Genomic DNA, 22798 nt, shown 5'->3' on the forward strand with positions numbered 1-22798 from the left:
TTCCATTTTTTCTAGAATAACCTGTTGTTTTATCCACCGTATTTTACTTTAAGCAATGAGGGGGGCCCATCCTTGTTTACTTTTTGTGTTAGAAACTTGTGTGATAATGTAGTAGTAAGTAGTAGATATAAGTAGTACAATATGCTCGGTTAGAGAAGGTAGCTTGAACAACAGCGTTACGAACACAACACAAAAAGATGGTGTGTTGTTTTATATCCACCGGTTTCCAAAGAAGCAGAACTGCTTCTGTGGTTAAAGGTGCTAAATTTAAAACATCCGCCCAAACGTCCACACATCTGCTTTTACCATTTCGTGGAGGGGAAACAAACACCAGAACATCCTTACCCCGAGAAACGGCTCGGTCATGAAGCTCTGGTCAAGCAGGATGCTTGTGAGGCTCTTAGGCTAACGTGTTACCAGATAGCTTCACAAGCACTCGATGCATCCGCTTCACTGGAGCTTCATAACCAAGTTTACCCTCCATAAACGGTAAGAGCAGACCTATGGATGTTTGGGTGGATGTTTTAAATTTAGCGCCTTCAACCACAGGCGTAGGTCCTCTTCTTCTTTGGATATGGTGCCCCACAACACTCCGACCTTTTTGTGCTGTGTTGGAAAGCTAGTTAGCTAAGCTCTAAATAACCTGCTAGAATGTTGGGGAAGCATAGCTAGCTAGTTTATGATCAGTGTCCCCAGCAGCAGCCTACTTCAGACTGCATCCACTTTGAATATGATGCCACCATAAACCATTTGATACTAAATGATCGGAAATTCTAACACAAAGGTGGATGGTGAAACTCTTGACAGTGGGCATGGTGAAATAGGGAGCATAATCCCAGTTAATCCCAGACAAAACGGATGCGTTATGATGAAGGTGAACAATTCAGCAAGTTACTGTAACTGACAAAACTATATAAACTATATCAACTCCAGGTCCAGATACTGACTTCTAATAGTAGCATAATGTAAAGTTCGTCCTTCTTTTACTCTAGTGGAAGCTAACCAGGCTTTCTTCTTTGTTACAAAGATATTGGAACAAATCCCAGTAGATACCATAGACACTGCTGCTCTTTGTGGGTCAGGTACAGTATGAGGCAGCGAAGGATTTTATAGGAGCATGATATTGATAGAAGTAGCTTATTTTTTAATAACACCAGCTGATGCTTGGGCCTGATAAGACACCACTGTGTATTTTCATACTAACACAACGAACAAAATGTCACTTAGGCCTATCTGTACAGGAAAAAGGCTGCTGGGATCAGTGACTATCATCACTGAAACACCATGTGTGGAAAAGGCACTGTTCTAGTTACTGATAGAAGCAACTTACATGACAACTGAATGCACTTGAAGAGTTGGAGAATCATTCTCTTGGGCCTGTAATGGCGTATGTGAACAGTTCTGCTGCTAGACCAGCTAACGGAGCGAGACACACACACATGGCAAACAAACATCCTACCAAACCAAACTGGGGCAGCAGGAGTTCCAGTCCCTGCTGTGATGGGGAATTTGAGGAATGAGTAAACTCCAGGAGAGGAACTGATGAAGAATTGTGAAAGTAAGTAGCCTGCTGTGTTTGATTTGCTAGCATGTCTATTCATTGTTCTGTGTGCTGATGGGCTGAGGGTAGTGCAGGAGCGTCAGCTCATCTAGCCAAAGTCGATACGGGGCCGATATTCAAGTACCATTGGGTAGGCCTGGGGAAAGATCAGAAGACACATAGAACAGTTCATTAGAAATGAATGCAGGTGAAATATTGCTCACTTTGAGGTGCGAAAAGGAATATTCCAGGATTTCAGTTTTGTACTTTAACATCTACCTGCTGCATCTGTAGCATTCAGTAGCTTACCATACACAGGAAAAGCAATGCTGCAACTACATTTATTTGTAATATTGAAAAATAAAAAGCACATCCTGCTTATGTGGGAGTAAATGTCTCTACTGTCCAGGGAAGGCTCCCCTCCCCACCACATCGCAATTTCTCCAACTCATCCCAGACGTATTCGATTAAGTACCATAATTCCAAAGAAAACCCGTTCCACTGCTCCACAGCTCAATGCTTGGGGGGGTGGGGGGGCTTTACACTCACGTCTGGCGTTACACATGGTGCCAATAGGCTCATGTTTATCTGCTCCAGGGGGTCCTATTCTATTGGCAAGGTGTTCTTTAAAACAAGCCAGTCGCCTACTCAGAACTTTACGGTCAGATAGGTTCACATTGTGTTTTTTACGGGACAGTGTGGTGGTTATACATCACTTATGACACATGTAAATGATGGCGATAAGTATACATAAGACAAATATGGATGGCAGTATTTTAAGGTGCTCCCATGTCTGTGTTACCTTCTGGCTCTCTTTTTTCAATTTGCCTGTTACAGTCAAGAGTCATTAGCCACACTCCAATTAGAAATAATTCTCTTTTTATTACCTTCTCAGATTTAATGACTGCCCACTTGTTCAGCCTGACACAGATGGAGGACTGACTACTGGGCTGCCCTACAGCCCGTGTCAGACCAGCTGCCCACTTACTTGCTACTGCTATCTGCCTACAGACAAGCTTGAGGTTTACATGGACTCGAACTATTTGCTACTATTATTATTACTATTGCCACCATTAACCATTGTTAATTAGCTTATTCTGATCCTCTCTATTATGATTCCATATCCTCTAACTGCGTCAGACCAGCTGCCACCTATCAGTTCAATGACCAGGCCCCCCCACCCATGCCAGACCAGCTGCACACCCTCCTACCACTGCTACCAGCCTAATGACCATGTTAAAACCTAAATGGACTCTTAACTATCTGCCACTATTAATATCACCACTTTTAACCATCATTACTCTGAGCATCACTGCCATGACTATATTAAGTTATACCACACCATGATTATTATATTATGATTATGATCAGAGCAGTACAACAGTATAGATGGTTTGGTAATTTTTATCAATAATGTTTCAATAGTTCTGACCAGAGGAGGATGGGCCGGGTCCCCCTTGTGAGTCTTGGTTCCTCCCAAGGTTTCTTCCTCCAGCTGAGGGTTTTTTTTCTTTGCCACTGTTGCTGTTGGCTGCTCACTGAGGCTCTTTGATCCTTCATGTCTTTTGACATTTGACATATATAAATTATGACTATAGCAGCAGAAGTAAGCAGAAGAAATAGTTCTGATTAGAGGAGGATGTGAGTCTTGGTTCCTCCCAAGGTTTTTTCTTCTCCAGCTCTGAGGGTTTTTTTTTTCCTTAAGGAATCGCCTTTGGCTTGCTCACCAGGGGGGTTATGCTTTGTTGATCTTCTGTCCTATCACTGATTCCTGTAAATCGTCAGTTAGAAAAAGCGCTAGACAAATACATTTTATCAACAATTAAAAAAAAACAAAACAAAAACAACAATACTTTCAACTACAACTTGGTCATAAAGCTTTGTTAGACACTTTATGTAACACAGCCTTGAAGTGATTAGGGGTGTTTAACCAGGGGGAGGGAGGAACATGTGGGAGAAAATGTGTGTACACTGCACTGATGAAATTGAGAGGGTTTGTTGGCTCCTCGGTAGAGTAAGAGCATCTGGACAGCAGTTAGTGCAGGTGAGTCATTCACTCACACACACACACACACACACGCTCATACATATGCACACACTAATACATTATGCTCAGCCCTGGCAGAGTACTATTTTTAGAGAGAGAGCAGGAGAAGGGGTGTGTGTGGGGTGGGCAATGAAGTGTGGGTCTACACTGACCCACTTCTGAGTCTTTAGGCCCCAATGGGAATTTCCACAGAGCTTCAGGTAGCTGTCACACCTTCTTACATGTACATGAAAAATGAGACTTTCCTGATCACACTGGTTTGTCCGTGATCCCAGTGCTTATTATGTGGAACCATCTGGCCATTCCAATATTGATTTTTCTACATCATGTGATGAGTATGCGCTGCAGATATGAGTGTAACTTCTATAGGATATATGATACAGTATTTGTTTTTATCACACAGGCTGAACATCATGGTGCTTTCTATCAGCTCCACTTACCATATAGGAGCACTTTGTAGGTCTAATTACAGACTGTAGTTCATTTGTTTCTCTGCATACTTTGTTAGCCTCCTTTCACCCTGTTCCTCAATGGTCAGGATCCCACAGGACCACCACAGAGCAGGTATTATTTGGGTGGTGGGTCATTCTCAGCACTGCAGTGACACTGACATGGTGGTGGTGTGTTAGTGTGTGTTGCGCTGGTACGAGTGGATCAGACACAGCAGTGCTGTGGGCTCCTAACCACTGAAGAACAAGATGCAAACAGGGTTACAAAGTATGCAGAGAAACAGATGGACTACAGTCTGAAAATATAGAACTATAGAGAGCCCCTGTATGGTGAGGGAAGAAGATAAAGTGGACAATAAGAGTAGAAATAAGGAAGGGGTGTTAAAGTAATGGCGAATCAGTGTAGCATTTTCAAGGAGGCTCAAATCTGATCTACAATAGGGGTGCACAATACATTGACAGTCAATATATAGTGATGATAAATGGAAAAATGTAAATATGGTCCAATATTGGAATTAAGGCTCTGCAATATGAGGATATTTCACTGTTACTGAGATAAATTACATTTACAGTACAGTACAATATACTTTGTATATTGACATTACGTCTAGAACGCTCTGCAGTCACTGCATATTTAATAAATAGCATAATTCATCCTGTTTATTTGGATTTACTGTAAAAAACAACAACAAAACTGTTAAAACATTGCTCTTATTTCATCACACCTGTTCAGTGGTCTCTTCACTTAGGCTCCTCAACTGCGGCTCCCAGAAAGCCAATCCCTACCATTTGTTTTGGGTCTGTTCTGCTTTTGGAGCAGGAATGTTATACAGAATTAGTGACTACATTTAGGACAGAATCTCCTTTTCATTGACAAACGGGCCCCATCATTACAGCCCACCTTAATCTCACATGGGTCCCATCTAGGCCCCATATGCAGTGTACAACCCACACATGGTCCAGGCTTAACCTCTCTTGGTGCCATCACTGACTCTGAAAGTATCCATATGTGGGGCCAACATGCATCCTGAGGGGGTACCCATACAGGCCCCACATGGGCATATTATCTAGGAAATTACACTTCTTGCACCTGGCAGTAGGGGCAGCTCAGGAGCAAGAAATATCAATTCTCATATAATTTTACATCCGCAAGCACCTGGCTTGTTACTCCAGCGATGCTCTGGCTGTACTTTACATGTGTCTGAACTTATCAAACTAAACACTATGTATGTATCGGTAATTGCAGAAATCTCTTCAAGTATCACAATGTAATATTCTTTCTATATTGCCCACCCCTAACTAAAATGATTATTAGGCATGCACATGTATTAGCTCTTGTATGCCCTGGTGGTGGGTATTTCTGCTATTTTTCAAATCACATTTTCTTTAGTGAGTGTGAGATCTGATATGTGCATACAGTGTATACACTGGGCAAATCCTATGCATGTGAGTTGTGTCAGTATTGGCAACGATAATCTCAATAATCTCTATTGGCCCAGAAATACAATATCAGTGCATCCTAAAGGCGGAGTTTTACAAAAGAAAAACACACGTCAAGTTTTGTAAACAAACAAACGCGAATATGAATGATGTCTTTCCCACCGAGTCCGAAACTCACGGACTGAGACGCCGCGTAACTTTGTTTATATACATCGCTCTATTTTTTGTGTTGTACGTATGATGTGTTAAAATCAGGCTGACCAATCAGAGCTTGTTATGCTTTCAGACCAAACAAATGAGCATCCAGACAAAAGCTTATATGATGAGCAGCAACACACAATGTGAAGCGTAAAGAAAATATATGGCAGAGCAGAGCTGAAAGGCTGGGGAATGAAGGTGAAAACTTTACAGAGACTTTATGTAGCCCCTATAGTGTCCCTCGCTAATAAGCACTGGTGTAGAGGAGGAACACTGAAGCGAGCAGAGGCAGACAGGAAGCAGAGGAAAAGAAAGAGTGGATATTTCTGAGAGCTGTGGAGTTTCTAGCCCTGTTTCCACAATACAGAAGGCAAAAATGCATCTGACTTGGTTTGAAGGTTCGCATCTGCAACCCGTACTTGGTGTGAATGGGTGTTTTTACTCTCAGTTCAAGTTCCATCCTGGGCCATAGAGTGTGTTACCAAGCCCTGCTGATGCACTCGGCTATGTTAACTGAGCTTTGCTGATGTGACACAACTGAACTTTATTAAGACATATTCTCAGCAGAGCAAAATACCTTAACCTTAATTCAGTTCACTTCTAAAAATGTGTGTCACTTTTAAATGCCCTGAAATAGTTCCCAGCCAGGGAGCATGTGTCATGGTGGAAAAGTGGGACAAACACCAACAGAGTCCACCAGGACAGAGGCTTCAGGCCTCTAGCAGATGTGTAAATCTCTGAACTTACAATTATTTAGCTTGATTACCATGATCCAGTGCTTTAGGAAATCTCATATTTCACCAATTTCAATTTCAATTCAGTTCCATTCCATTTTTCATGCGACTGGAGAAACTATTCAAGTATACTATTCATAGTAATGGAATGTAGGAAATATCATCAATAACATTACACAAACACACCAAAATGCAACATTTCCAAATGATTACACCACAGTTAGTTCCCAATACCCAGTGTAATTGGCTGAGAAGTAGACCATGAGATAACTCCAGCCTATAACCCAGCCATGACCCCCAGCATGACTTTTACACCACCGCTATAAATACAAATCATGCTTTGAGCTCCCCCTTATAGACATCTGTTTATTTGTTGGCAAGCTGAGAGATACAGAACCGACATCTGCGGTGAAAGAACCATGTGGATCTACAGACTATCGGCCTATTTTATGATTGCAATGGCCAAGCCTGCCAAAAAGAGCCAGTAACAGCCTGAAATTTGTCTCTATAAATATTACTTTCTTCTATATAGACCAACATTTTAGGGTGTGGGTGAAATGCTCACTTCCTACCATGAATTTGTGCCAAGAACCACCATACAGTTCACAGTAATGTTAGCATGTTAGCATTCATCCCCATGTAGAACTAGAGCGGTTACTGTGCTACTGTGTTTTCTATGACTGTAAAAAAGATGCACAAGGCTACCTTTGTTGTTGGATGCGCTGTGATTTTTATAACAAGCACTTACATTCAGAACAAGAATAGTGTTACGCATATCAAATAAACGTGATAATTAGAGTATGTCTCAGGATAAGGTGGACTTGGAAACTGTCCCCCTTTTGACCAGCAAAGTCCAATGCGTCTGTAATTAGAAACTGAACTTTTTTCTATTGTTACTGAGTAATATTCACATTTAAGGGTGAACAAACCTACAAATGTGCTCAACCCTCTACTTTCTCTACTGTACAGCAGGTAGTTGATGCATTGAACAATGCCGGTTAGCATCATGTAGCGTAGCAGAGTAGGTATAGAACAAAGTGGGCCTATACAACACATTTACATTTTACATTTATCTGACGCTTTTCTCCAGAGCGACTTACAAGGTTACTCATATTACAGAGGTGGGCCAATGGAGTGTTAGGAGTCTTGCCCAAGGACTCTTATTGGTGTAGTGCAGCATAGTCACCTAGACCAGGAATTGAACCCCGGTCTCCCACATGGTGTGGTAGCTCAGTGGCAGGTAGTGGTGTTATCTGTTGCGCCACACCAACCACTCCAAACACAATGGAATGAGAATGTGACGAGAGTGCCAATAAACGCCAGATTCAAGCGGACACTGTTTGGTAAATTTCAAGTCCTCCACTATGGCTTTTAATTGGTCTCAATGACTTTACTTTACCGTAGTAATGCAGAATGCTGACAGACACACTGTAATGCACTGAGAAATTAAGCAGTGATTGAAGTTGTTTGAGTTCTGGCACACAACATTTTCAAGATGGCTTGACTGGATAGGTCTGGATAGACACTCACGGTCTCAGTCTTGGCTACTAAAAGTCTTCCCAGCCAGTATACTCATGTGGGACTCACATGGGGTTCCAGGTGGGCACTTGTTACTGGGACCCAGTTGGGCTTCCCAAATAGGCCTTATTGTTACAGCCCACCTTAATCTCACATGGGTCCCATCTAGACCCTGTGTGCAGTGTCCAACCCAGATGGGGTCCAGTTTTAACCCCTCCTTGTCCCATGACTGACCCTGGTGGGCACTCATATGTGGTGTCAACATGGAACCCATGGACAAAACCTTTTGGTTCCAAGCTGGGTTACCCTTTGCGCCCCACATGGACTCGTCTCTGGCGATCTTGACTACAACACTACATTCCTCCGGACCCTGATTTATTTGCACCCCTGAAAGTTTGGGTGGTTGGGATGAGCGTAAAAGCTGTTTTCAAGGTGGTCTGTAGTTTGCACCAAAGGAGCCCTGGTGCGTTGCTCTGCTACCTGCTGCCAGGCAACGTGATTGGTTCAGTTAGTCACATTATTCTCTGTTTCAGTTTTCAATGGCGAGGAAAGAAAGAGAAAATGAGCCTGCACTGAGGATATGGTGAAAAACGTACATCTTGTGCTGACTCAACTACTCTACTAGGAAAAGAGGGAAAACACCCTTAGAGACGGCACACATCAGCATGGACGGGTATGAGTATCCGGATGATATCAGCAGAAAATGCTGGATCAGCTACCATAGGGGGAAAAGAATGAATCCGATCTGATCCTGCAAAAGTTCTAGCCTCAGTGTGATGTTGAGAGCTGACGTTGAGAGCTTAAATTACAAATAGCTTGTTTCAAAACTTAGCAGTGTCTAATGCGGAACATTGGGAAGGTATTGGCTGATACCAACAGAACAACAGTCAAGTCAAGTCAAATTTATTTGTATAGCTTCTTACAACTGTTGTTGTCACAAAGCAGCTTTACACAATCAGTTATTAGTAAAAGAAAAAAAGAAAAATTAATAACATAAAAAGACATGACAGTGACAAGGAAAAACTCCCTTAGAGCTGGAGGAAGAAACCTTAGGAGGAACCAAGACTCACAAGGCCCTCACAAGGACTCACCTGACCCGTCCTCCTCTGGTCAGAACTATTTAAACATTATTGATAAAAGTTACCAAACCATCAAGACTGTTGAACTGCTTTGGTGTGCAACATATTCATAATCATAATATAATAATCATGGTGTGGTATGACTTCATATAGCCATGGTAGTGATGGTCAGACTAATTAGAGTAATGATAGCTGTGCTATTCATTGTCATTGTGCTATTCGTGTTTTTTTGTTGTTTGGCAATGCTAGTTTACTATAAATATAACTTAAATATTAAGTTATTAATATACAGTATTAAATATTACTGTAAAGAACCACTGATAAGGCACAGATACAATGAATCTGCGTCTCCTAGGTAACGCGAGGCAGGCATGTTTTGGGGTGTGTTTGGTTGGGTTCAGTAGCAGGTTGAAGTCATGTAGTGTATGAACCCTAGTTACCCTAGTAGTGTGCGACAGGCATGTTTTCATTTACTAGAAAACTCAGCAAAACTCAGTCAGGAAGTCATGTAGTGTACCCAAATTGTGCAGCATTTTGGAGCATTTCTATTGACAAAATATTAAAAAATGGTCAAATTTACATTTGAGAAAAAGTGAAAGAAAGGTTCTGGAGGTGAAGTGCAGTTGTCATGAAAATATTTATGTAGGTGTCGTGCAGCCTCACAAATTATTCAGTACAGTAAATTCAATTCAGTTATTTATTATTTATTTATAATTTTGTAACATTTTTTAAGCATCAATAATTTGTGGTGCAAGTGTTTTTTTCTCTTTGTTCCAAAATAAATCTAATAAACAGGGCTAGTAATTAATTATAATAAATAAGAAGAATAATAATAAAAAAATAAATAATATTAAAAACATACAAATACAAATATTTTGATTATAAATATTTTTAAAATGATACAAATAAAGTTAGCACAAAACTATTTCAGTAGCTGTTTATAAAATCAACTTGTGCATATCTACACAAATTAGCATTAAAATGTAAATATTTTTATATTTAAAATTTAAAAATATATATATATAAAAAAATATATGTTTGTAATATAAAAATATATATAAAAATATGTTTTAAAAATGTACTGTTTACTTCACACCATGAATGGAAATTAGGCTGCAAAAACAGCCCATTTTAAAATCACTGTTGCTCTGATGTCACAAGAATCACCTATTTTAATCATCATTTCGCTCCACCCATTCCCACTGCACTGCTCAGAGGTGTTTCAGCTCTGAGAGCTTTTAAAATGAGGCCCAGTCAATCAGAACAGAGCTCATTTCTCTTATATCAGTAACTGAAACAGCCTGTTTAATACTGAGGGATAAAAAGAGATCATTTTGGACTGTAAACCCACACACACTGTATGTAGCACTCATGACAACATATAGGATCCAAGAAAATATGGATATGGGCCTTTTAAAGTAAGTGTGTCTTTGTGCTGGAATGCTTTCAGGTGTAACGTGCGAGCTAAATCACATGATGTGACACCATTACGAGTGCTCAGGCTTCTGCTACAGAACAGCCACCACATGAAGTCACCGTCAAAGCTCTAAAGGAAACACTGACACAAACACAAAATGACATCTCCATTCTATTCCTGTCAGTGGAACAGGTGAGAGGTCACGGATTTAGCATGTGAGGTGTGAAAAGGAGACGCTAGCATAGCTTACGTTTTCGCCTCGAAGCCTCCACCTCGTCATGTAGATGAATTCCATGGTATGATCTTTCCCCATGATCTCTCCATTGCATAGAACGTCTAGCTGCAGAGAGGGACACGCAGGCTGTAAGGATCTGCTCTAAGCTCAGCTGACTAAATACATTCACTCCACAAATATGATGCATTACTTCTACAGACGAAGAACACTTGCCAGTTTATTAGGTACATTCATTGGCCAATTTATGAGGTAGATCTATAATATACAGTGCTATGGAAAACCTTTTGCCCCCTTTCAAATGACCTCTTTTTACCATATCCATAAAACCAGATATAGAGAACATTGGGACCATTGTTCTTTGTAGAATTGCTTTAATCCGGCTATACTACAAGGACAAAAATATTGGGACACCTGTACATTAATTTCTTTCCTCTGAAATCAAGGATATTACAAAAGAGTTCATCCTGCTTCTTTTGGAGTAACTGTCTCTACTGTCCAGGGAAGGCTGTCTACTAAATTTCTGGAGCATTGCTGTGAGGATTTTGTTGCATTCATCAACAAGAGTGTTAGTGAGGGCGATGATCACCGACCCACATCATCCTCAAATTCCCAACTCATCCCAAAGGTATTGGATGGAGCACCATTCATTATCATTCCAGAGAACACAGTTCCACTGCTCCACAGCTCAATGCAGGGGGCTTTCAACTCCAGCGAGTCCTACTGGCAATACTTCTCTACAGGGACTAGACAAGCAAGTATGTGCATTTGCACATCTGTTCCAGTAATTGGGTGCAACTAGCTGAAGTAGCTGAACACATTCATTAGAAGGGGTGTCCACAAACATTTGGGTTCATAGTGTATATTGGAAAGCTTTTGATTTCTTAAGCTAGCATGAGGTGCTAGTTTAAGGTCCTGCCACAGCATCTCAACTGGTGTAAAGTCAGGACTTTGACAAGGTCACTCTAAAACCTTTGCTTTGTTTCTTTTGAGCCATTGGGGGGACCACTGTCTTGCTGAACAACCCAACTGAGCTTGAGCTTCAAACTCTCACAGAATTATGACTAGGCATTCTCTTGTAGGATGCTAGGACACATTTCATGGATCTATCAATTATTGTGCTGGTCCTAAAGCAACAAAGCATCCTAACGCCAAAATTCTACCACCACCATGTTTGACAGCTTATATAGTCTAACATACACTAACATCAGGTTTATAACAATTGCATGATTCAGAGATTCATTGTAATATGACAGGCTAGTGTTTTGATACACTACACACTTTGTATTTAGCTAATTAAGGAGTGCCTAAAATATAATTATTAATATAAAAATATATATTTTTATAATAATATGCTAGTCACATGCTAATATTAAAGTCCAAGCTAAAATATGTTTATGCAAGACTTTTGCTTTTCCAATATTTATTTTGATATAGTGATATGTTGGAGGAGGAATGGTCTCTCCTCATTGTGGACTTGTGAGCTTGTTGGTGTAGCCAACATATTCCACCACCCAAAATAATATCTGTCCAAAATCCCCAGATAGCCCAACCTATTTACCATTTATATTTATTTAACCATTTATAGTTCCCTAAAGAACTATACTGTGTGTTTATAATAGAGATGTTTGCGTGTGAAGAACGAACCTCTGAATTGGTACAGAAGCTTGATATCAAGTGATTCTTCTATGGCATTCCTAAAAGAACCCTTACTGTACCTGTAAAAGTGTAATGGGTAATAAAAACCTCCCAGTACTGAGCCGTGGAGCAGTGAAACTGTATTCTCTGGCGTGATGGAGCTTCAGCCAACATCTTGTGTGGCTTAAGTGCAATCAAATCTTCACAGCAATGTTCTACCATGTAGTGTACAGTCTTCCCAGAAGAGTACAGGCCGTTGTTGCAGCAAATGGGGAACAAACTTTCCATTCACAACCTTGGTTTCAGAAGACGTCTATGAACATTTACCCAATAAACTGGCAACTTTCTGATGAAATGCACTGACAGCAAACACCCATACAGTACAAGTGTTACCTCATAAGAACTGGGAAGCTTTAACTTTAGACTTAAGAACTTCTTGATTGTTCCGACTGTGACTCGGGTCGAGCAGCGAATAAATTTCTTCATTAAGCCCTGAAGAAGACAAACAGCACACGGTCATAGCTGCCCCAGTTTCTACACATTGCCTCAAAACCGCCACCATGTTTGACAGGAACAGAGCATTAACAGCGAGCTTCTTCTGCTTTTAACCGATCCTGCTAAACATAAGCTCAGGTTCTCCATTAGAAACATCTCTTCTTCTCACCTTGCAGCAGAACCTACTCTCGGCTCCCCAATTAACAGCTGTGATGAAGATGCAGGGTTACACCAAACAACCTCCTCATTACAGACAGAGTGTACTAACATACTCAAAACAAGTCTACTGCCAGCCGGAATAATTTGCCTCACACAGCAAACCTAATAAAAGAAAGCCTCATACTTTAATTAGTGAGCCACCGAGGTGCTAAATGCAGGAGCACAGCCGTGATGTGATCCTATATGACAAAAAGAAAAGGGTCATTAAAAGGTAAGCAGGCTTTGAAGTGGGAGGCAAAAGAGACGAGACGAGACGAGCCGAGCCACCTCATCAGCCGATCATGTCACGCGTTTGGAACTCAATTAGGGGAAATTAAGAAGGAGGAAGATGGAGAGAGATAGAGATAGAGTGCGGGGGTGGGGGGGGGGGGCACAGAGGTGAAGGGTATTGAGCAGTACATCAATAATGCACTAATTCTGTTGGGCTTTAGTAAAGACTACAGACCCGTGTCTTTTATCATCTCAGAGTGAATATAAAGGCTGTGTGTGAATCGAATCTAATGAAGGCCATGTCCTGCTGCTGGGATGGGACAATATGGAGGGAATGTTATATCACCATTATATTGTAATATGGCAAAAAAAACAACTATTGTATTGTGATTGTGTGATTGTGAAAAATGACATCATTATTAGGGGTGGGACATTTTTTTAGAGAGAAGATTCTTGGAGGCATCTTAATGCAGACATGGACAATTTTGAGCCAGTTCACGATTTTTTATTTATTTTTTTAAATATGAATTCATAACGTAATGCTGACGGAACAGAAAAAGTGGCGGTCAGAAGGGCTGGGCTGAACCTGCATTAAAAGCTAGCGTATGGCCCGTTTTTTAATCGCTGCCCACCAACTCTAGCTCAATCAACTTTTATTGGCATGCACCGAGAAGCAGTGCTTTCGCGCAATGTCGCGTCTCATCTCAGATCTTTCACTGAAACAGCCAATCTGTCCCCACGCACTACAGTGTAGAGAACATGTGTAACATGTGATGCATTGACATCCATTCCCGGAGAATCTTTTGTCACCGTAACTGAACATATTATCACCAATGAGGGGCAGATAGCGTCTCCTGCTTCATAACAAGAGCAGTGAATAAGAGGAAAGCCACACGGGTGCAGCTCTGGCTGAGCTGTTAAAGACTCGAGCAGAGCAGAGGCATGATTTCGGTCTAGTTACTGATAACTGATAACTGTGAAATGCTAGGCTCACACACTACACCTGGCCTCTCAGCGAGTGTCGAGTTTACTAGGGAGGGTAAGATGTTTTTCCACCGCAGCCCTGCTGCCAAACCTTCTAGTTGACTTGTCACATCACTTCCATTTGTTTTGCTAATAAAGATGCTGGAAGTATCCAGTAGTGTCTAGTGATTCCCACCCCTATTATATGCAAGCGTGCATATAATCATATTACCATTATTATATCATGTACAGCTCTGGAAAAAATTAAGAGACCAAATTTGCATGTCTACATGTATGGCAGCCTTTGTATTCCAGGCATTTCATCAAACAAAGCTGAGTTATTTGAATTTGCAGACTATGAATGACAAAGTCTCCCAACAGTAATGTGAAAGACTAGTGAAGAACCGGCCAAGACATGAAAGCTGTGATTGGCAGTCAAGGTTATTTCATTATAGTGATTTTTGAATGCTCTCGAAGTAAATTTGAGTAATCACTTCTTTGCATTATAATTATTAAAATCATTTCTTTGCATTATTTGAGCAGTTGTTTTTGAGCAGTTGTCATTTCTGAAAATAAATGCTATAAATAGCAATATTTTTATTTGGAATCTAGGGGAAATGTTGTCCATACTTTATGAAATACAACACAAATGTACATTGCCTATAAACAGTAAAACCAGAGAGACTGATAATGTAGGTCTCTTATTGTTTTTTATATATTATTTAATATTTTAAATCATATTGTGATTATGCAAATAGAGCTATTATATGGTGCAAGTGCAAGATTTATATTTCTATAATATTGTGAATAATTCTGTATTACCAGTTTCCTGCAATTTATGTATCATTTAATTCTGCAAATATGTTTTTTTTATATTTGTTATTATATTGGGATGCAAATATAATAAATGCAAAATAGCATATTATGGTTCACAAGCTCAGACCATGCCACCAGCCTATGAAGGAGAACTCTGAGAACTTGTTTTGGGGTTCTGGCAGATTCTTGTTAGAGCTAGAAGGTCAGACCCCCTCTGATGAGTCGATTTAGGACTTAAATGGAGGAGCCATTGGGGTGCAGGGAGGAGCTGTGGCTTCATGTATGTTCCTTCCCCCAAAATCAAGTCATTATCACTTACTAACTCCACTTCCACACAACATACCACACTGCGATTCAAGTGTATTGTGTGTAAAACACAGTATCACCATGTAGACTCCCGCTGAAGCTCCTGTGGCGAGACGTAACAGTCAGGAAGGCACACAGAATATCGTTCAGTAATCAGTTAGTGGGCTCATTTTCCATACCACAACCTTCTGTGACTGTAAAGTACACAACATACACCTTACCACCTCAACTTACAGTGAATTGCAGTAAACATGGACACATTCTCGGTCAGTATGTCCTTCTTGAGTGAACATGGAGATATGATTAAGACGCTACGCATTAAGATCTTACACACAGCTGACCTTAACAATATTCTCGCCCATCGGACCATTGTTGCGCAGACAGTCCAGGCAGATGGCTATCTGAGGATCACTTCTGTGGTAGTCTCCGTCTCCTCGGTCATCAAGGTCGTCATCTACCTTAGCCTTTTTACACCTGGGGCCGTCGTCTGAAACAACACAAAGCAATCACGGCCTGTGGATTATTAACATTATTAACATGTACCATGTAGCAACATATGAAAGAAAAGGCCAATGGAGACACACATCAGCAGGAACAGGAACAGGCATCATGTTTTATGGATGTAATTAGCAACGCATGGATGGAACACCTTACAACATGCATGAGGACCATTGTCCTTTACCCCCACTGCGTGAATATAGGCAACACCAAAGCAGCTCAAAAGTGCAAACAAGACCCACAATCATGCAGCTGAACTTGCTCAGAACGAGCGGCCGCGTCCTCCCCGTTCCGTCTTTCATACAACGATATGAAAGGGACGATATTCGGGAAGACGCACTTGGGGGAAATGAAGGAAAGTAATTACCCGATCATTAAGTACTGCTTACAGCTGCACACTCTTATGAGCGGTTGTGTAGATTCAACCCTTCAGGAAAATTGTCTGTGTGTGTGTGTGTGTGTGTGTGTGTGTTTATGTGTGTGTATGTGTGGCTGCTGGGATGTGATTGGAAAATTCAGGGAGCAAAAAGATGGCAGAAAAACTGTGTAATGCTCAATAAAGCCAATCCAATTTCTGTGCAGACAATATTTGAATTCCAAGCTCATGAGGTGGATGGTTGCAAAGCCACAAGGCAGGTCTGGATGCAGAACATGATGCAACGTTGATCGGATTTTTCTTTCTGTGAACGGAGCGGCGCAAATGCTTTATTTAAGCTCTACTGGCTCATGATAGTGACATACCCATAAAATCACAGCCTAGGGCTGAAAGATGAATCATTTTTTAATCGAAATCGCAATTTGAACGGACGCAATTTTCTTAACGTCAGAGCTGCAGCAACAAATAAACTTTCCTAAAGCGTCCCTAAAACAGCTTAAAACTGTACATCTGTGAACCCTGGGGATCTTTTCATATAGGAATATGTTTCTGATTATAATTTGATAGATATGTGAACCATTAATTCAGGCTCGGAATTTAAGCCATTAAAAAAATCGTAATATAAATTGCGATGGCAATATTGTGCGCAAAAAGTTTGCAATCGCTTCAACAAACATATCTACTCTCCTGAAAATAACTAGTTGTTAGCCCCTCAGTATCGCGCCCTCCCCCCGGGGCGATTATGAGCCGCCGACTACAGGCTCACAGAAGAACTGTCCATTCTGGTTATGATTAATGGACTTGGTTCTTGTTCATTTGTGTTTATGTATGTTCGGTTCAGTGTTTTGTTCATGTTCATGTGTTTTGATTCAGGGTCATCATGTCTTGTTTAGTTGATGTGTTTCACCTGAGGCTGGGGGTACCTAAGGGGCTTTGACGCTCAGTTTGAGGCCGAGAATTAAATAGTTTGGAACCTTGAGGTAGCCCGAGAGGTTCCCGTCTCTGACCATGGTGTGTTTAGGCCAGCTTCGGCTCGACTTCCTCGTTTGCAAGTAAGCCACCCGGAGGTTCAAGTACTCAAGTATCTGCTGAGTTATACCCATGACTCTCGCTCCAGCCAGGCGACCCTCTGCCACGCAGCAGTTACAGTTTGTGTCGGCCTAGCCGCCCTTGCCAAGTAGCTGGTTCCCCAGCTAAACCCCCGGTCTCAGGTCTGTGTGTTTCACCCTCTTGTTTGCCATGTTCTGGTTGTGTTGATCACTGTGTTCACGTTCATGCCCTTTATCTGCTGCATCTTTTGTCTCACTTGCCCCCTTTTGTGTGTCTCGTTTTGTTTAATAAATGACTTGCATTGGACCCATCTCTGCGAGTGTTCATCCCTCTGTGTCTGGCCTAACCCGCCATGACACTAGTAATCGATCATCATTCTGAATTTGGTTGCGCCAATATATTATTTTCTAATTAAACATTTTTACATTTTTTATTTTGCTTTTCTTTATACAAAGCATAAAGTACTGTATATGAAATATGCTTTATAAAAAAATGTGCCTTATCTTGCCTTGTCCCACCTTGCTTAGCTGATCCCTAGCTCACCTAATCTATCACCAACCCTTCAATTTAGTGGTAGACTTATATTATTTATCATTTATTGTTATTATTATTATAATCCCCCTGGAGTAGATGGGACGCAGACATGTCTACATGCTTGCGTGTTTTATACAGTATATAACTATAGAAAAGAAGCAGGGTGCTACCTTTATTGTTGGATACACTGTGATTTATGAGCGAGCATCCTCACATATAGTGAGAACCGAATTCAGATCAGATGGGAACTTCTGTGGGAATGTTAACTCATTACACCAACCACTGTTCTCTCTGGCATAGCAACAACCAAGATGCTGCATCAGTTGTGCTTTGGTAACCTGGACCTTTTAACAAATGGTCAAAAGGATTAGCATCTCCTCTTGCTATCCTCTCCAAAAGCATCTCAGATTGAGGTAATGATCATTGGAGAGCATGTCCAAAGTCCTATTCACATACAAATCATATATTTTACATATCAATATCAATGGACATATATGGACTACATAGACAAAAGTATTGGGACACCTACTCATTTATTGTTTGTAAAAGCTTATTCTGCTTTTGTTTAAGTAACTGTCTCTGCTCTCCATTGAAGGCATTTTACTGGATTTCTAGTAGATGGAACACTACTGTGAGGATTTGATTGTATTCAGTGACAAAAGCATTACTGAGGTTAAGATGTTGGATGCTCACCACCACCCCTCCTCACCCTCTCAATTCCCCAACTCATCCCAAAGATATTGGATGGATCACAAACCATCATTAAAGGGAACACAGTTCTACTGCTCCACAGCTCAAAGCTGGGGGTCTGTATACATTAGGCATGGTGCCAGTAGGTTCATCTTTATCTGCTCCAGACAGTCCTATTCTATTGGCAATACTTCTCTACAGGGACTAGGCAAGCTGCGTGTGTGCATTTGCACTCCTCTGTCAGCAACGGCTGCAACTTAGTAAAGTAGCTGAAAGCATTCTTTGGAAGGGGTGTCCACAAACATTTGAACACACAGTGTATTTTAAGAAGAAAAGACTGAAGACTGAAAGGCAGAAATCACTGCTGTGTGCCTCAGTGTTAAAAGATTCATGGGTCACCAGAGGACATGAGCCCTAGTTTAGTTATCTGGAACTGACTGATTGTTTCCTCTGTGCACCTTTGGTGCACTGAGATGAAGAGCGATATAATCAAAGCTCCTTAGAGAGGGCTGTCAAAGAGCAGCTGCCTGCTGTCACCTTAAAAAAATCCAAATTTAACACCTCCGCACAAACATCTACACAGCTGTGGGCCTCAACAATAGGTCCTCAGTCACAGCTTTATCCCCCTATCTGTTTACATATGTGATATTCAACAGGCGTTCAGCTTACACACCACATATGGCTCCATCTGGATGCTTTCAATGGCATCTTATGAAGTGATGCTATTGAAAGCACCCGAGACAAACTCTATACCGCTGTACAAATGAGCCAGGGGACCACAATGTGTTTGTGGCTGTCTGGTTATCCTGAATGAATTTCAAATGAGAGGTCTTAAGTGAAGAGGCATGCTCACCATCACCGTTTTCTTTTGACTTGTTCCGTTTCCAGAATTCAATCTCCTGTTGCTGTTCCTCTGAACGTAAAACGGAGAGGGAGAGAGAGAGAGGGAGAGAGAAAGACAGGGAGAGCAAGAGAGCTGTTTGAGTGCATAACCCAGGAAAACACCTCATCACACTGCCTCAACAGTTGCACAGAGAATTGCTTTGTCTTTTACTTCCAAAACACAATTTGGCGGAGAAGAACTGAGGTAAAACTGATACCCTTACTTTCTCTAAGGCCAGGCACCAGCTTGAATATGATTTCCTCTAAAGTGTTGTCCAACCTTTGTAAACAAGACAGAAAAGGACAAGAGAGTCACAAAAATGCTAGAAGAGTGCGATATATACGGCATCGACGGCCAGTATATTAATCACTGAACAATGTAACCAATAAAAATTGACCAATATAAGTGTTCGGACATCTGTGCAATGTATGTTTTTTAAACTACGGCAGTCAAAGTTACTAAAATATTAAAGTGGCCCTAGAATAAAAAAAGATGTATTCTAGCTCTAGTGAAAACTACAATGCAGTAAAACTTAACTTGGGGAGAATATGGTGCTTACTGAGATGCACATCTCTGCTTGTTATGGGAAAAGGGGTTCCTACACGAACCACTGCCTTTTCTGTGCCAGAGGAGCTCAAAAGCGGTGCACCATGAGGCAAAAGGCAGTCATCTAGTGCAAGGTTAAAAGCTAACTAAGCTAACTTCCTTAAAAAACTAACTTTACCACCTCAGACTGCACTAACCGCTGCAACTATACACAATTTAAATAATCGAATTTTAAAAAATGTGTGTGTGTTGGGGGGGGGTGGGGGGGGGGTGGTAATGCACATCGCACTTTGTATTGTTACAAAGTACTGCAGCACTATAGTTTATATTGTAATCAGAAGTTAGCAGCAGATTTGGACAATGAACAAGTTTTATGATACAATTGCCACAATAAGCCCTTCAATCTCAAGAATACTGTACGAACTGTTAAACATGGTGGAGGTAGCATTTGGCATTGTACTGGTACATTGCACAAACTTGATGGAATAACTAGGATGGAGGACTTCCTCAGAAATCTTTAGCATAAACCCAAACCATTGTAAAGACTGCTGAAACCTGGGCACAACTGAGTGTTCCAATTGAATATTAAGATTTTAAATGTGAAGTGTAGTGTTGAGTGTTTTGGTCTCCATACTGACTTTTGTATTCAGTGGTATCTAAGCTTAGAGGTATCTTTTGGATCCTTGCCTCTTATCTTTTGTATAAGATAAGACCATATCTAAATTTCTTTATTTAAAAAGTCAGGTCCACATTCATCTGAACGTCCATTTCTTCCAAGGTTAAAAGCTTACTCTAAAACGTTCTCTTCCTTAAAAAAAACAAACTTTACCACCTCAGACTGCGCTAACTGGACATCAGAAGAGAACCTTGTTCAAGAAAGACACATCCAGGGTGCTATGTGGACGCTACGCTAAAAGATAACTTGGCTACAATGTCTGGCACAGCTTAACACACTGTGCTGAGAGGACACTGAGAGGACAACAGCAACACTAAGACTCAGGGATGTAACACAGTGCTAAAAGCAAAGCTATGCTATGGTATGCTATGCTGTGCTATGCTATTACTGCGGTTTATGGTATAACTTGAGGAGAGGGACGGAGAGGGAGGGAGGGGGCGGCTATGCAAAGATGTGAAGACCCCCTCCCCAGCTCTAATCTAGACAAACTGTTATCAGGACAGAAATTTCATATTAAGGCTTCCTGTGAAGCTCAACGATCTCCACACAGACGTCGATGCAGACGCTGTGTCTTGTGTGGGTACTGCTCCTTCACTCTGGCCAGTGGAAGGGCAGGCAGGCAGCACCTGAGTGTGTGTATGTGTGTGTGTGTGTGTGTGTGTGTGTGTGTGTGTGTCTATGTGTGTGAGAACAGGGGGCCAGGATTGGTGGAGGCTCACAGCTGAGGCCAGAGCTACAATCAGCAGTCCAGCTGCTGGCTGGAACACTTCCCTGCCAAGATCAAATTTACTGCATCCCCCACACTCTGCCCAGCTCTGTACCATCCGACTGCAGCCAGACATCTCAACCTCAGCACTGACAGTAGACAATGGAGTAAAGTACAGGGGTAAACAGTGCTCCTGGAATGGCATGGATCTGGCTGGATGTGCACAGATCGTGACTGATTGACTGATGGGATAGTGCTGTAGACTGGAACACATCATGTTGCTGGTCTCAGACCCTGTTTAAACCTGGTCACTTTATGTGACTAGTAGCCGGATGGTATCCTGGTAAGATTTTAGCCACGTGTGTTTACACTCAGTAGTCAAATGCGTCTCTGATTGGTCAGACTGCAATCCAATTGCTAGGTGGGACGGACTATGCAAGTTGTACTGGGAGGGGTTTTGTGTTTATACTGCTATAACATGGGGCTCAAATGTGTGGTTTAAATCTTGGTGGCTTGGGTGCATTTTTTAATGTGTTTTGGCCTTATCCAGATATAATCCTGGTACTCAATACACATGAAGTGACCAGGTGTATAAGGGGTCTTAGTTTGCTCTGGTTTGCCCTTGCCTGAATTTACATGATTAAAATGTGGCAAGTGAAAAACTTGATCCAGCAAAGATAAAATAAGATAATCCGTTATTAGTGCCACAGTGGGGAAATTCACACAGTAACATTGGAATTGGGTGTTTGCGAATATTAAGATTTTGAATGTGAAGTGTAGTGTCATGTGTTGTGGTCTCCATACTCACTTTTGTATTTAGTAGTATCTAAGCTTAGAGGTATCTTCTGGACACCAGACCATATCTAAATTTTCTTATTTAAAAAGTCAGGTCCACATTTATCTGAACGACCATTTCTTCCAACACCAGTGGTCAAACATCCGACCGGAGTTCTTCCAGAAGCTTGCTGATGGCTACTAAAAGCATTTAATCAAGTATTAGGTGTGCATGTATGATTCTGACCCTGTGATTTTTTCTTTTTGAAAGACGCATGTTCACCAGAAAAGAAAACAATATTGCCATAACATTCATATCAACGATGAGTGTATGTAAACGTCCCACCACAACTATATTTATTACCCACTCAAAAAACAAGTGCCTTATTGTGAGACCTTTGCCAATGGACCATTGGAAGCTACAGAGAAGGAGATAACACGACCAGTCACAGTTATCAGTCAATGTGGACCAAATCCAACTTTTCTGCTATACGTGACACAGATGTGTTATCTGTGTGGCAGTGTGAACACACTGAACACACACTGAATCTGACATTTTCAATTCCGATTTGGGCAACTTTTATTCCTCATAAATGTGCTGAGAAGGGAAACCGGATGACAGTGAGGGAGGGAGATTTTCAGTGGCAGGATAGCGAGGTAACAGACCTCAATGTTTCAGTTCAACTAAATTAGAAAAGGCACATTTTGCAACAACCGCTCCGTGAAATTTCTACAGGTATTGCCGAGCGCAGCCGCAGGAGAAG

At 41.3% G+C, this 22798-nt stretch overlaps 1 protein-coding gene across 1 annotated transcript in view; it reads right to left on the reverse strand.

The window, feature by feature from the left end:
• Positions 1 to 522: 522 nt before the first annotated feature.
• Positions 523 to 22798, reverse strand: part of pcgf5b (polycomb group ring finger 5b) — a 35780-nt gene continuing 13504 nt past the window's right edge. The window contains exons 4-9 of the mRNA XM_072667317.1: positions 19556 to 19611; positions 19303 to 19362; positions 15643 to 15788; positions 12686 to 12784; positions 10673 to 10762; positions 523 to 1697 (exon numbers count right to left, since the gene is read on the reverse strand). Of these exons, the coding sequence (XP_072523418.1) occupies positions 1650 to 1697; positions 10673 to 10762; positions 12686 to 12784; positions 15643 to 15788; positions 19303 to 19362; positions 19556 to 19611 (499 nt within the window). The 3' untranslated portion in view covers positions 523 to 1649. The remainder of the gene's footprint in view (positions 1698 to 10672; positions 10763 to 12685; positions 12785 to 15642; positions 15789 to 19302; positions 19363 to 19555; positions 19612 to 22798) is intronic.

This window comes from Salminus brasiliensis, chromosome 22 (genome assembly GCF_030463535.1).
Source record: "Salminus brasiliensis chromosome 22, fSalBra1.hap2, whole genome shotgun sequence".
NCBI lineage: Eukaryota > Metazoa > Chordata > Actinopteri > Characiformes > Bryconidae > Salminus > Salminus brasiliensis.